The 15,809-nt window shown below is 32.9% G+C and overlaps 1 protein-coding gene and 1 long non-coding RNA gene across 2 annotated transcripts; both read left to right on the top strand.

Moving 5' to 3' along the window:
- The first annotated feature begins 5,050 nt into the window (after positions 1 to 5,050).
- LOC145805910 (uncharacterized) lies at positions 5,051 to 10,114 on the top strand. The gene is made up of 2 exons (XR_014348190.1): positions 5,051 to 5,219; positions 9,714 to 10,114. It is a non-coding gene; the product is annotated as an uncharacterized LOC145805910 (long non-coding RNA).
- A 3,356-nt stretch (positions 10,115 to 13,470) lies between these two features.
- LOC145805190 (uncharacterized) lies at positions 13,471 to 15,216 on the top strand. The gene is made up of 3 exons (XM_082900248.1): positions 13,471 to 14,251; positions 14,355 to 14,951; positions 15,041 to 15,216. Exons 1-3 carry the CDS (start codon positions 13,471 to 13,473, stop codon positions 15,214 to 15,216), a joined length of 1,554 nt encoding a protein of 517 aa, XP_082756374.1.
- Positions 15,217 to 15,809: the final 593 nt, after the last annotated feature.

The raw sequence follows: 15,809 nt of genomic DNA, 5'->3' as shown, positions 1-15,809 counted from the left end.
TATTTAGCAAATACTAACAAGTGTTCCCCATGCATTATTTAGGATAAATTACAAATACATCTCCTCAGATTTGCTTAAAGTAAAAATTGTTCCCCGTTGTTTGAAAAATTACAAATATTCCCTTGTTAGAGTTTTTTATTTGACAGAATTAAATAAAATTCATAATTGCTCTCATATGCAATAATAAAATTACCTAAATTATTAATTAAAACATACTTCTAATATCTTTTAAACCTGTTAATTGACTTGATGATTTATTAGTAAAAAGGGCGATTTGTTATGAAATTAAAAATCTCAGGATGTAGAATGTAATTTTCAGAACTACAGAGGTTGATTTGTATTTTAATCAAATCTTAGGGAGTGTATTTGTAATTTATCCCATTATTTAATATTGGGATTGGAATAAAAAGTATTTTGGAAATGGTTAAAATGTTTTAAAATGAATAAAAAATATTATGAAAGTAGTGAAAAGTGTCTTAAGTTCAGTATTTATTTTATCTTTTTTTCTTTTTGTTTTAATATCCCTCGTAGCAAAAAATCAATCTCAACAATTCTATCATCCACAGTCAAATTATTATAAAATTAGAAAACCTTAAGGTACTACTTGGATTAAGTATTTGATCGGAAACTTGTAAGTGAAAAATAAAAAGGTGGAAAAATGAATGAAATTGAAAGTAATTTTATAAGTTTTCCCTTTATTTTATCTTTTTCTTTTTTTTCCTCTTCAAATCTCCTCTCCAAGTTCTACTAATTTCTTTTCAGCTTTGGTTTGGCTATCATTTTAGAACTAAAAAAAGTACAAAAAGATAAAATAGGCTAAATAAGCTAATAAGATAAAATATCATATCCTCCCTATTATCATTACATTTTTTGTCTCACAAAAATAAAAAAAAAAAGCCAAAAAATTCAAACCAAACGAAGCTAAAAAAGTCAATCAAAAAAAACTCAACACAAAAAAATTGACTATATTAGCCAATGCCACAGATATTGTGTCCAACAAGTTGGATATATATGACTACTAATTACGAAAAAAAACTAGTAATATAGAAATTAATTGTGGAATTTGATGCAATCCATTTAAATGAGGGGAGTCCATTTTTTTTTAATCTCACACACATGAGAGCGTCGGATCCAATTTTATTAGCGATTTTTGTATTCTGATAAAAATTGACTAGCTACTCCATTAGGACCTTAGCTTGATTATGAGCCAAAACCCGTCACATCATATGCACAAACCAAATGAAAAAAAATAAAATTGGTTCAGATCGAACCACTATTTCCATGGATTTATCACTGCAAAAATTTTGATCTATTGATAACGTCTAAAAATAATTATATATTTATGAAAAAATTTAAAATTTTAATTATTAAATTTTATAAGTTTTATCACTGACCTGTAATTTTTTGAGGACATTACCCCTAAGTGGTAATTTAAAAAAATTATTATATATGTATGAAAATATTTATAATTTTAATTATTAATATTAATAAATTTTATCACTAATTTGTAATTATTTGTCAAGTTTTATTTTGATTTGAGATTATCCCTAACTGTTGTATATTCGAGGTTCCTCTCGCCACGAATGGGATACTTTACATCAAAAATTCGTCGCAAGTCTACTTGGCATTCATCAGAAATAACACCCGTTCCAACGTGGGCATTTTCAGGAACGTACAACATCGGACTTTGAATATGGTGTACAATGTTGCATGAGAGAAGCTAGGGTTTCACTCTGGACAATATTCTTAATCTGACCTAATTATGAAAAGTAGGATTTTTTTTTTTAGTAAACTAGAAAATGTTAGGTAGTTGGAAAAAAGATTTGGAAATGTATTTAGAATTTAAATTAATGGAGAAGAATAAATCTGATCCGTATATTTTAAATTCTGAATCTCTTTTTGATAGTTTTTTTTTTTTTTTTAAAAAAATGGAGAACGTTACTAAATTGAATATAAGGTTGGAAAGGGGCTTTTATTCATATACTAAAAGCAGTATATGGAAATAATATGGACTGAAAAAAAAAAAAAAAATGAAGAAGAAAAAAAGTCAGTGAATGTGCATGTGTGGTAGCAAGACAAGGTTTTGCTGGTCAATATGTAGTTATGTAATTGAGCTTCTTTATAGTTTTTATAACTATGCATGGTTTTTAGTAGAGAACTTATCATAGTTTTGATAACTATACCAAAAATCAGTTCCTTAATATAAAGGAAACAGAAAAAAAAAATCTCACCATCAAGAATCACGTTTTTAAGATTAAAAATCACCTGTCAAGTATTTGATTTGACTAAAAATTATATACGGAAAAATGATAAAATTTTTTGTTCTACTTGGATTAAAGAATTTGATTGGAAGCTTGTAAGTGCACTTAAAAAAAAAAAAAAAAAAAAACAGAGAGTAAGGGAGAAATAAAAGGGTAGAAAAATAAATGAAATAGAAAGTAATAAATTTTTAATGTTTTCCCTTTATTTTTCCTCTATAAACCTCCTCTCCAGTTCTACCGATATCTTCTCAAACTCTTTACCTGAAGACATACATTATGTCTGGTAAATTGGTTAAATAAGACTACTAATTATGAAAAAGTCTAAAAATCCATAAAAGCAATTATAAAAATAGACACAACCTATTCAAATAAGATAAATAACCATCTTTTTGTAAGTCTTACACCCATATAAAAAGGTCGAGGTCCTATTAGATTTTTGTGCTATGATAAATATTGACTAGCTTTTTGATTAGGACCCTAGAATTGTGAGCCAAAAACCATCACCTTATATGAACAAAATCAAAATTAAAAAAGAATTTTCTCATTTAGGAATTTGGATTTCTAGCCCCAAAAAAAAAATCATTATAAGTAGTCATATTGCTTTCTTTACTTTTTTACACATTTTTCATAAAAAAAAAAATAAAAAATTAAGGGTACTCAGTTCAAAAGTCCAAATTTCAATTTTATTTGTCCAAAAGTTTAGGCGCCGAAACACTTTGTCCAAAAAGACAAGTTTGAGCAAAATGATCAAAATGCCTTTCCTTATATATTGGGTCCCAAACCCTCTCTCTCTCTCTCTCTCTCTCTCTCCCCTCTGTTAGTTCCAACCCTCACTAAGATCTCTACATCCTTCCTCAGCATCACTCGCCGCCGTCTCCCTCCTTCACCGATCTCCTCATTGGCTGATCTACCTCCTCCACCAATCTTTTTCTCTCTCTCTCTCTTTCCTTCACTATCGATATCTCTTCCTCCACTCTCTCTCTCTCTCTCATTTTTTTCTCTTTCCTCTCTCCTCTCCATCTCAGTCATCAACACCACCACTTTCTCTTCCCTCTCCATGTCCGTCAGATCCACCGGCGTCCATCATCGGAGATGTTAGATCTAGACCAAGTTCAAGTTCTACTAGATCTGGACGAAGAAAATCTTTTTCTGAGGTTTTTCGTCTAAATCATCCAGATTTTTCTCTGGTTCGATTTTCTAAGGTTCTCATATTATTATTATTATTATTATTTCAAAACATAGGCCATGCGTGCATTTATGTTGATTTTTTTATTTTTTATTTTTTCGTAATAGTTGTTGTGGTTCTTGTTGTTGATGACAATGATAATGAAGATCTTTGTTTGTTTATTTATTTTTTTATTTTTTGTTGATGATGGTGATGAAACAAAATGCAACAAATAGGGAGAGAGAGAAAAGAAAGATTTGAACATATAGAATTTTTTGTTATTGTTGTTGATGATGATAATAATGAACAGATAAATTGCAACAGATTAAGTTTTTTAACAAATAATTTTAACAGATAGATTTTTTTAAAAGATAATTTCAACAGATGGATTTAATGGCTTCGAGGGTTTGGATCTACTTGTTCTTGTTTGTTTTCTCTCAAATTGATTCTTCATTTGCCTCTAAAAGTGACAACACACAATCGATTCTTGTACAGATAAAAATTATGTAGATATAAAAATTTACACAGATAAAATTTGCATAGAAAATTTTTACAGATAAAAATATTGAACAAATAAAAATTGGATAGATAGAAAATTTATATAGAAAAAATTGAACAAATAGACAAAAAAAAATTGAACAAATAGAAAATAATTTGAACAGATAGACGAAAATTTTGAACAGATAGCCAAAAAAATAAACAAATAAATTAAGAGATAAAATTAGAAACAGAATGTCCTTCAAAATAAGTAAAAAGACCTCTCACTAAACTATTTCACAAATGGTGGATCTCTCATCAATAAAAACAAATACCCTAGACCTAATACCTTAGACACTCATTACATTAAATTTATAACCAATTTTCTAAAAAATTAATTCAAATAAATAATTCTCAAACGGAGCTTAAATAAATAAATAAATTGGTTCAGTTCGAACAGTTATTCCCATGAATTAATCATCTCCATGAACTAATCATCACCAATTTAAGGGAATTTAATTTTTTAGTATATCTTATTAAATTATTTAGGGTTATACTTTGTTCTTAATATACCTCATTTTCTTCCAAATTATCCTTTTGAGGTATGCCCAAATAAAACAAATAAACAAAATTAAATTACTTATGAAAAATCCTTTTTTTGTATATACGGAATACGATCAGCAAACCCGACACCGACAAAGGCGACACCAAAAAATGAAGGCCCACTACTACAAAAATAGTTAAAGATCACATTTTAACAAAAAAAACTGTCTCACTTTTATTAGAAGTGTGATTAAAAAAAATCTAATAGATTGATATTTTAATCACACTTAATTAGATTGAATGTGATAATATTTATTTTTTATGTCACTTTTTAATTAAGTGTGATTATATATATATATATATATTAATCACACTTCTAATTAAAGTGTGATTATATATACACTACTACAATAATATTTATTTTTAATCACACTTTTTAAATAAGTGTGATTGTATATATATTTTTTAATCACACTCCCTAAATAGTGTGATTATATAAAACATTTCAATTTGATTTTTATATAAAATATATAAAATATTTTTATATAAAATATACTATACACAAATTTGCGCCTTTATTCTACCCATGAATGAGAAGACGACTGTTTCCATTCCAGCAAGATTGAATTTCACAAACACACAGTCTCTTCTCCTTTTCCTTGCCTTCTATTTCTGAAACGAAGCCCTATTTCGTTTTCTTCATCACAACTTCGAACCACCATTGAAGTTACTCAAATTTGTCTTTTGAAATAAAAAACCTCTTGAAATTTCTGGTGAGTTCTCTGTTTTTTATACCCCTTTTGTGTGTATATATTTATGATTATGATTATTATTAGTGGAATTTTGTAGATATAGGTTTTCACTGTGAATGAGGGTCTTCGGGTGGTAATGATACGTGTCTGTAAATCAAAGTTGAAATTGATAAGGTTTTTGTTAATGGTTGGTGGGCTTTACAGGAGGTGGGTCTGTGTTAGTTGCTTTGTAAAATATGCAACTCCATTACACTAGTGACTATACATACATATATATATATATATATATATATGTAAATATATGTATAATATATTTATTTGACTCAAACAGAACAATATCTGGGAAAATATTGTTTATATTGCTTCTCTATTTCCTTTAATTTGGTTACAATACTTCATATGTAATATGATTGGCTTCTGGCACTACTACACTGATTGGCCAATCACTGATTGTTGCCTTGAAGTTTCCAGATGTTACTTGGATTGTAAAAAATGTGTGACGTGTTATTGACATATCATGCCATTGGATCTAACCAAGCACATTCTGCAGCAGAGCGTTTAAAGAAATCTTGAATAACAAAATTTAACATGTGTATATTGGAAAATGATCTACTTTTCTTTTATGAAGTAATTTGCAGATTAGCTAGAGTCCAAGTTGGTTTCTTTGTTCATTTCATTCCTTTTGACTTGCTTGGTATTTTGGAGCATTGCTTACTAGCAGAAATCCTTAATCTCCATAGTGATGTGGTTGTTTAATATTCTCTTTTGAGCCAAAATTAGACAACATCTCCTAGAGAAAGCACCCCTATCCAGTTTATTTTCTTTTATTATATTTCCTCCTCTTATTGAAGTTCTTATTCTTCTCAATTTCTCTCATAATCGGATTTTTTCTTCCCATTTAAATAACAAGCTTGATGGATGATGTTGTTTTTATAACATTCCTTTCTCAAATGAAATTGGAATTCATCGTTTGTTTCTTTCCATTCACTCGGATCTCTTCTGTTTCATCAATTTTGTCTGTGAGCTAGGGCCTAAGTTCAGTCCCATAATAAGAATTAGGCAATCCTAACCGGAACTTGAATGCCTCGGCCGCTCTCTTCCTCTCACTCCTCCGGTCCTGCCTCGCTCTCGAGGCATGCTTGTTTGTAAACATCTTCGAATGCATCTCCACCAATTTAGTGCTTTTGTTGCTGTTGTTGTTGCTGCTACTGCACTTAGTAGCTGCTGCTGCTCTGCTGCTACTGCAGAGTTGTTTTTGTTGCTGCTGTGCTGTAAGTTGCCCACTGAAAACCACACCAATTTAGTAGCTCAGACCATATTCCACACTTTGGAGCACTATAATAGAACATGATTGCTATATTCAGCTTCACTTTTACAAAAAAAGGCAGACATTACTAGAGTGCTTTGCTTCTCTGAAGTGTCAAGAGTAATTAAATCCAAATTTAGGCCTGTAATTAGCGAATACTTTATTTGGTTAATTTGTTTTTCCAAGTTTTTAATGGTATTCTGAATTGATATTCCATCTTTCATAAAGCTGATAAAAGATTAAAACAGCTGCTACCTTTATCCCTTTTGTCTTGCTCACCCCCAATTGCTTTCTTTGAATTTGCTCAAACTTTTCCCTTAAAAACTTTAATTTGAAATTTTTTGCCTATGCTTTTCCATTCAAATTCAACTTCAAGTTCATAAAAGCATGTTCTGTTTGATTCAAAGTAAGGACATCAAATCGAATTTTAACTCCATTCAAAAAAAAGGATCAAGTTCCATTATTATAACATAAAATTCTTTGCGTGATAATAATTAATTTGTCGTTCCTTTCTTTTTTTTTATTTCCCTTGTGTTTTCCTTTAATTTATCCATATGTTTACAGTTATGTATGGATCATAATATATGTACGTACATTATGTAATGTTGCAGACAAGCATTTATGAAAGTGTTAAGCAGGCAGTCTCATGGAGACACAAACAAGAAAAAAATGAAAACTTGATTGTTTATTCTCTTACAGCCATATGATCTCCCTGATCATTGAGTTACCTCCCGCGTTGCTCTCGTATATGAATTATACTAGTTTTTGTCCTTTTATTTTATTTTATTTTTTTGTCAAAAAGGCGAACTTCGTTATATAGAGGTGGGAATTGAATCCCGGGTAAAGGCCCAATCACCGGGCTATCTAAATGCTCTTGAATTATATATACACTAGTTGAAACTCTTAAATTAATGTAATGGTGCACACACATTCCATATTATGTTCACAGAATATTGTTCCTAGCTTAATCAATCAATGGATGTCATTGAGATATTACCAAAAGTAGCCACCCTATCCCCAGTACTAAGACGACCAAGAATAGCCAACCAAACCACAAAACTGGCCTTAGGGATTCAATAAGGCCCCCAAAGAATACCAGCCTAACCCACTTTAGGACTTTTAACCCTCCATTGCTCCCAGGTAGAACCAATGTTGAATATACCATCTTGCCTGGGGAGCCAAACAAGTCTATCAGGGTTCAAATGAGAGGGAGAGAAATCAGTAGTAGTAGAGCTAATCATCTCCCTAATTTCCCATGATGATACAATAGACCAAGACCAACCAGAACTAGAAACAATGGAACTGACCTTAGTCTGACTATTTATAGCAGAATCATAGATAATTCTTGCCCCAAATTTAGCCTAGAGAGAGCCCAAAGGGTGCCAATTATCATGCCAGAGAAAAGTATCTGAGCCAGCCCCAATAATAGACTTTATAAGGAGAAACAAATCATTTCTCAATTTCAGCAGTTTCCTCCAAATCCAAGGAGGGTCATTGGGAGATTTAACACTAGAAACTATTCCCTTTTAACAAATAAGATTTCACCCAATGACACCACATGGGTTGATCACCCCCAGCAAGTAAAAACCAAACATGCTTAGCTATAGCAACTATGTTCCACACCTCCACAAACACAGATTCCTCTATTGTTACGTTGAGAGAGAGTTTTCAACATATCAAATACGTTCCCCTCTATAAAGGAATTCATAGCCAATACTTGCTCCAAATGGAAATCTAATAGTAACTAGCACGGTGTGGGAACATACTTGATATGCTCATTTTTCCCAGTTAAGAGTCATACAGACACTAATTAGAAGTTTAGTATCCGGAGCAGAAGATAACCAACTCAATGAAGCAAAATTTAGTGACTGAGGTAAGCTGAGGTTTCTATATGCTGAGAAACCTTTAAAAAAAGAAAATTTTAAGATTCAAAAATTCTACCTTTTATAGTTTTCCCAGTTCCTAGCTTGTCTCAGCAACCAAAAGGAAATTCAGCACAAAATTATCTATGTAGTTGTAAACATGTCAAAAAATATCAGAAATAAACAAACAAGACTCCCAGGGTAATATAAGGACTAAGAGTTTTAAGACAACAGAAGTAAGCATAAAAGAAAGTAGCATATAAGCCAAGAGTCTAGAAAAAGCAATAGGCACCACTCTCCATTAGATATGCAAGCATAGCTAGCTAACACATCAATGAATTTCATTAGTTGAGATGCCTCACCCCCCATCTAAAAATGGATCCTTCAGTGATCCTCTAAGCTTCTTAATAATCTGAATGGACTCTAAGTTTGTGATGCCCTACCATTTCAAGAAAATGATCATTGATCAGTACAAATAATAAAGGGAAAAAATGTGAACTACAACATGTGACTAGCAGCATATAATTAGAGAAGATGTTTGAATAAACAAAGGAGGTCATACATGAAACGCAAACCTCCGTAATCAAAGGCAAAAAAAAAAAAAAAAAAACAATAGTAGCAAAGAAACAAACAACACATGCACAAAGCAAATGAGATTCACACAAAGCATCGATAGGAAAAGTGGGACTTAAATTTCTCTCACAAATTCAAACAAGTGTGACTAAGGAGTTTAGTGCATCTGCAGATACTAGATGGAAACTCCTCATAAAGCCCTAACCATATGGGCCTACACTGTAAGGAAACATATTTTAAAAGCCAACCCAAGGACAGCCAGAATTTTGCTTGTGGTTAAAGTGTGGAAGTAAAGAACATGGCTCATGCTTGGATCCATTCTTGGGCCAACATTTCTTGAGGGGCAATCTACTACTCATTTTCATGCTTCTTATGATGAATAATATACATAGACTAAGAGTCTATCACCCCTAGCAAGTAAAAACCAAACGAGTCTAAGCAAGAGCACTATTCGTTACAAAACAAGCCTAAACAAGAGCACCAAGTGCAGGCCAAGCTACAGCCTAAGCTGTAGCCACAGACCAGGTTGCAGACTCAACTTCAACAAAACACCAGGCTGCAGCCCAAGCCATAGTGGCTGCAGCCTAGGCCACAAGCTCAAAACAAAGCAATATTAGCTGCAGCCTAGGCCACAAGCTCAAAACAAAGCAATATTAGCTGTAGCCTAGACCATGTCTTACATTTGTTATGCTTTTGATACTACTGCTGCTGCTAAAAATACATGCACTTAGTTGCTGCTACTATTGCTGCACTTAGTTGTTGCTGGTGCTGCAGAGCTGTTTTGCTGCTACTACTTTGCTGCTGCTACAGAGCGGTTTTTGCTGCTGCTGCAAGTTGTTGCTGCTGCTAGTTGCTATCTCTTTTGGGAGGCAAACCACCTAAGTGAGTTAGGCAACCCACTTTGAGCCCTAGGGCATTTCCTAGCAATGTGTAAAGCCTGCACCTCTCCTCTTGGATTTGAAACATTCAATATAAATGATAGTATTGAATAATGAATGCCTAGATTGTTTAGACTTTGTGGAATTTTTTTTTTTTTCTTTTTTTGACTTTGCAATTATTCATAGATCAGATAAATTATTTATTGTAAGATCCTGCATTTTTTTTTCCAAGTTTGCTTAATGCATTTAATGTTCTATCAAAGAAATTGTGCCTTCTCAATGACATTATTTTAAGGTTATCAATTGTGTAGCCTCTAGTTTGTTGTTTTATATTCTAATTTCTTTGTTGATATAGGTATTCAAAAATACATTTAAAATGGACAAATCTTGGATGTTCAAGGATAGAAGATCAAAAGACTATAAGAATGGAGTTGAACAATTTCTTAATTTTGCTATAATCCATGCAAGTGATCTTCAATCCATACGTTGTCCTTGTAGAGTCTGTGGAAACTTGAGAAGCCAACCTATTCGAGAGATTAGAAATCAACTATTTTTCAATGGTATTGACCAAAGTTATACCACATGGATATGGCATGGAGAAGCAGTCACCAGTGGGACATAACCATGTTTAAATGAACAAGATTTTTCCCAACAACAATTTGACACATCTCCCATAACCAATGTAGCTGAAACAATAGAAATGGTTCAAGATGCATACAATCATTGCACGGTTGATCCTGAAGTGTTTAAGAAATTACTTGAAGATGCGGAAAAACCATTGTATTCGGGTTGCACAAAGTTTACCAAGTTATCTGCATTGGTTACACTATATAACTTCAAAACTATGAATAGCCTATCTCACGCTGGGTTTTCAGATCTACTGACGTTGTTGGGTGATATGCTACCAATGAACAATGAAATACCATCATCCATGTATGAGTCTGGGAAGACGTTTGCTGCATTGGGAATGGGATCTGAGAAAATACATGCATGTCCATATGATTTGTGATGCCCCAAATCTACACTATTGGTTGTAGTCAAGGGAAAGTCACTAATGAGTCCTATGGTCAATAACCAAGTAAGATCCCAGATCGCCGAAGGAGCCAAATTAGTCTCCCTTCTAAGTCCAGCTTTCTTAGGTAGCACACTACCTTTTTAACAGATCTTAAGAGGCATTGACACAAGGTCTCATAAGTAACGTTAGGGGTTCTATTGGTGTTAGAATGTAAATACATAATAATCACAAATATCCTTAATTACAAAAGCTCGTTCCATTACATTACATCCCAAAAGAAAATTTCAATTTTCATATGAGCCTTACAAAACATCAAAAGGGAAAATTCTAACTTTTTTAAGATAGCCAAATGTATTCGAAGGTTTTCGGCTTGTCGTCTCCTGCTATAAGCTCCTCTTCGGCACCTAGCATGATACGCCGTGAGTTTTGAATGCCCAGTAAATGCACACACACCCCATCCCTTTTCCTAGTCCAATACACAACAACATTTACAAAAGACAGAGGAAAGGATCATGGCATTTAAGTTCATAGCACAGATTATATGGTTAGTTGTTAGTAGTCTAGAAATCCCCCAAAGAGATTTCACCCTCCCAACTCCAAGAATTGGACGCGAATTATTTGGTCTGCCCCTTCTGTTGCTGCTTTGTTGCAGACCTTACCTCAGATGCCTACCAACGGTTATATACCGCGTAGCGCCAACCGAGGGCCTCAAAAGAGACGGTAATGATGGGCCTAGCCCAAACCCCTCCTTACACCAAACTACCTAAGGTCCGAATACAACCGCTCCATTCAAGGGTTTCGAACAACCAGTTGCGCAAGACTTGCTCATTTTAATCCACTACTAATATCAACTTAACATTCTCATCATCTATGATGTATGGCTAGTGTAGTCATTAACCCTCTTTACCAACCCATTTAGTTTTTCCCCTTTTTCACATTAAGTGCATTACACGTTAGTGGTTAGCACAAGTAAGAACAAAATAAGGCCATTCAAGGTAAAAATCAAGCATGAAAGTATAACATATATTACAACAATATGTCATGATAGCACAAAAACATTAACTACAACAAGAACCGCATTGTTCAGATTTCCAACACTGCACCGGTTCAAAAATAAATATAGAAAAAATATTTTTTAAGGGTTTCAGAAATGTGGCTTCTAGAGGATTTGTAGAGAATCAACTCTAGTTTCAGAACCATTTTACGGAAGTAGGGTGGCCCTTTTTGATTTTTAGATATTTAAGAAATACACAGATTCTGTCCAGATTTGACAACTGTTACAAAATTTGGTGTTTCTCTTAAAATACTCATTCATTTTCATTGAAATAAATTTTTTTTGGAATCTAACCTTCAGAGGAAGATTTTGATATAAAAATGAATGCGAGATCATTTTTCTATCATTTTCTAGAATTTCTTAAAGTTCCTTGTTTTAAACAGGTTCTTGCACCGAGTATTTAGAAAAATAAAAGGAGTCCTAAAAACACATCCATGCTCTTAGAAAAAAATTTCACATACTCTATGTAGGTCAATTAATACCCCTTTAAAACAGATTTTGAGTTGGTGAAGGTTTGCTATGGAAATAAAATCAAAAACCTTGAAGAAAAGCTTGCTGGAAATTGCAAGGAAGAAGAGGGACATTTCATTTTCAAACCATACATCATCTAATAATGTAGTAACTTTTGATATCATGTGAAATATATTTTTAGCATGTATTATGAAAAGGAAAAACATGATGATTCCTTGAGAGGAGAGGTGTATGAGATTTACCTTGGTTTGCTATATCTTTTTCCTACTTGTTACTCTCTTTTCTTCTCTTTTTCTCTCAAGCTCACTTGTTCTCCCTTTCCTCCTCTCTTAGCTGTGTGTTGTGTGTGTATGGAGTGAAATACAATAGCTAGCAAGGCTTGTATTTATAGGCCAAGGAGGAGAGAGAAGGGTTGGTTTGGTTTGGTTGGTTTTCAATAGAAACTATTCAAGTTTGGTAGGTTCGTAATTGGATCCAATTAAGATTTGTGTTAATTAATCTTGATTAAGAGAAGGTAATCCTATCTACTAATTAATTGGGAGACAAAAAAAGATATAGTAATAAATGCCCCACATTTCTCCATGATGGTCAAAGATTTGTTGCATTTATGTACAAGATTTGCTATGAATAAAAAAAATACACTTCTAGGTCCTTTTCACCACCTATAGCTAGCTACCCTATTTAAACATGTGAAAATTTGATTTTTTTTGTTAATAAAATATAGAGGATATTTTGTATAAATTAATAAAATATTGGTTGTACCTTTATTGAATAAAATATTAAGGTTTTGGAGCCAAAATGCAATAATTAAGAAAGAAAAGGGTACAATCGGAAATTTTGAAATAAAACTTATGTTTAAGTTATATAATTAATAAAATAATGATAGGAAAAATAATTCGGGCCACATGGTGCCAATTCGCAACAAAAGGCAAGATACCAAACTAAAACTGCGACTACCGAAAACTAGGGTTTTTCTCTTATAATTTTTCATTCTAGGGTTTCTAAATTATTAATTCAAGGTTTTAAAATGTTTCTTAAGTTCTCAGAGTTGATTAGGGTATGCTGATTAGCTCGCACAATCGCTCCTGATTTCTAGGGTTTAATTTGCAAGAAATGGAGAAACCAGACTTCTTATTGAAATTCTTCAACTATAAGCATTTGGGGACATTACAAAAAGTTAGGGCCTCACATGATTGCATACTCTATAGAAAAGAGTACAAAGATGCAACTTCATGTCCTACATGTAGTACATCAAGATGGAAGTTGAAGAAGAATCCCACTGAAATAAGAAAGGATGTGCCGGTAAAAGCTTTATGGTATTTTCCACCTATCCCCAGGTTTCGAAGGATGTTCCAATCAGCAAAAATAGCGAAGGATTTGACATGGCATGCTCTTGAAAGAGATTCTGATGGCACAATGTGTCACCTTGCAGATTCTCCATCATGGAAGTTAGTAGACCACAAGTGGCCAGATTTCGCTGCAGAGCCAAGAAACCTTCGATTAGCTATTTCTGCAGATGGAATAAATCCACACAGTTCCCTTAGAAGTAGGTATAGTTGTTGGCCAGTTATAATGATTACCTATAATCGTCCACAGTGGTTATGTATGAAGAGGAAATTTATGATGTTATCATTGTTAATATCAGGTCCACAACAACTTGGTAATGACATTGATGTTTATTTGACACCACTAATTGATGATTTGAAAATGTTGTGGGAGGTAGGTGTTGAAACTTATGACGCTTATAAAAAAGAACACTTCAGGCTAAAGGCTATATTGTTGTGGACAATTAACAACTTTACAACATTAGGCAATTTGAGCGGTTATACTGTAAAGGGATATTATGCATGTCCAATTTTTAGTGAAGGAACATGTTCTCATAGATTAAAATATGGTAAGAAGAACACATATGTTGGCCACAGAAAATTTCTTCCACGCTACCATCCATATCGGAGGCAAAAAAAAGGCTTTTAATTGTGAGCAAGAGTTTGGATTAGCTCCAATACCATTAACACGGAAGGAGATATTAAATAAGGTTGAAGGGCTTGTAACCATATGGGGAAAGAAAAATAAAAAAACAATAGATGTTGGTGGTACAAAATGTTGGAAGAAAAAATCATTATTCTTTGATCTTGAATATTGGAAGTACTTACATGTTAGACATAATTTGAATGTTATGCATATTGAGAAGAATGTGTATGAGAGCCTTATTGGTACGTTACTTAATATTCCAGGAAAAACAAAGGCTGGAATTAATTCTCGCCTTGTTCTTGTAGAAATGGATTTGCGTGAAGAATTGGCACCGCAAATTGGGGAGAAACGAACATACTTGCCTCCAGCATGTTATACATTGTCTAAGGAGGAGAAAAAAAGATTATGTACAACATTATTAGAATTGAAGGTTCCAGAAGGATGCTCTTCAAATTTGGGAAATCATGTATCAATGCAAGATTTGAAACTTTATGGTCTAAAATCACATGATTGTCATGTATTGATTGTGGTCACATTATGTTTGCTTGAAAAGTACTTGCCACCGTCGTTCTTTGATATCATGGTGCATTTAACAATGCATGTTGTTAGAAAAGTTCGACTTTGTACACCAGTTCACTTTAGATGGATGTACCAATTTGAGAGGTTCATAAAAATCTTAAAGGGTTATATTTGTAATCGTAATTGCCTGAAGGTTGCATTGCTAAAAGTTATATTGTAAAAGAAGCTGTTGAGTTTTGCGCAGAGTACTTATCTGGAGTGGATGCAATCGGGATTCCTTCTAATATGAACATGACAGTTGATGACGACATAGAAATTGGAAGGCCTTTATCAAGTGGTTATGTTGTTACTGCTGATCGTAATGAATAGAAGCAAGCACATCGTTATGTGTTAGAAAATACAAGTGACATTCAACCATACATTGAGTAAGAATATTTCATGTACATTTTTTTACAATTGTATTCTCACAAGTTAGAGATTTATCTCATAATATATTGTTTTATTCATGATTTGATAGGGAGCATATGGCTTGGTTGAAGCTAAAATATCATCGCCAAGCACAAAGTCAAAAATGGCTACAAATTGAGCATAGTAAAACATTTATGTATTGGCTTCGTGAAAAGGTATTGGGGTAATTCAACATTTATCTTTTTCTAATACCGAATATTATTAAGAAAAAAATTAGCTAACTATTCAACCATATACAGGTCTCAAAGGAATTAAGTGGCCAAAATAATATCTCAAATAACCTAAAGTGGATAGCACAAGGACCTCGATTAGATGTTATAAAATTCCATGGCTATATCATCAATGGTTGCCGTTATCACACAAAAGATCAAGATAACTCACAAGTCAGCCAAAACAGTGGAGTTAGTTTAGTGGCAACAACAATGCAAGTGGCAGGTTATAAGGATAAGAACCCAGTGTTTATAGATATGAGTTACTATGGAGTTATTACTGAG

The sequence above is a fragment of the Camellia sinensis genome, chromosome 13 (genome assembly GCF_055761805.1).
Source record: "Camellia sinensis isolate YWXY chromosome 13, ASM5576180v1, whole genome shotgun sequence".
NCBI classification, from domain to species: Eukaryota; Viridiplantae; Streptophyta; class Magnoliopsida; order Ericales; family Theaceae; genus Camellia; species Camellia sinensis.
Note: the sequence above shows the minus strand (reverse complement) of the source record. Positions and strands in the feature narration are given on the sequence as shown.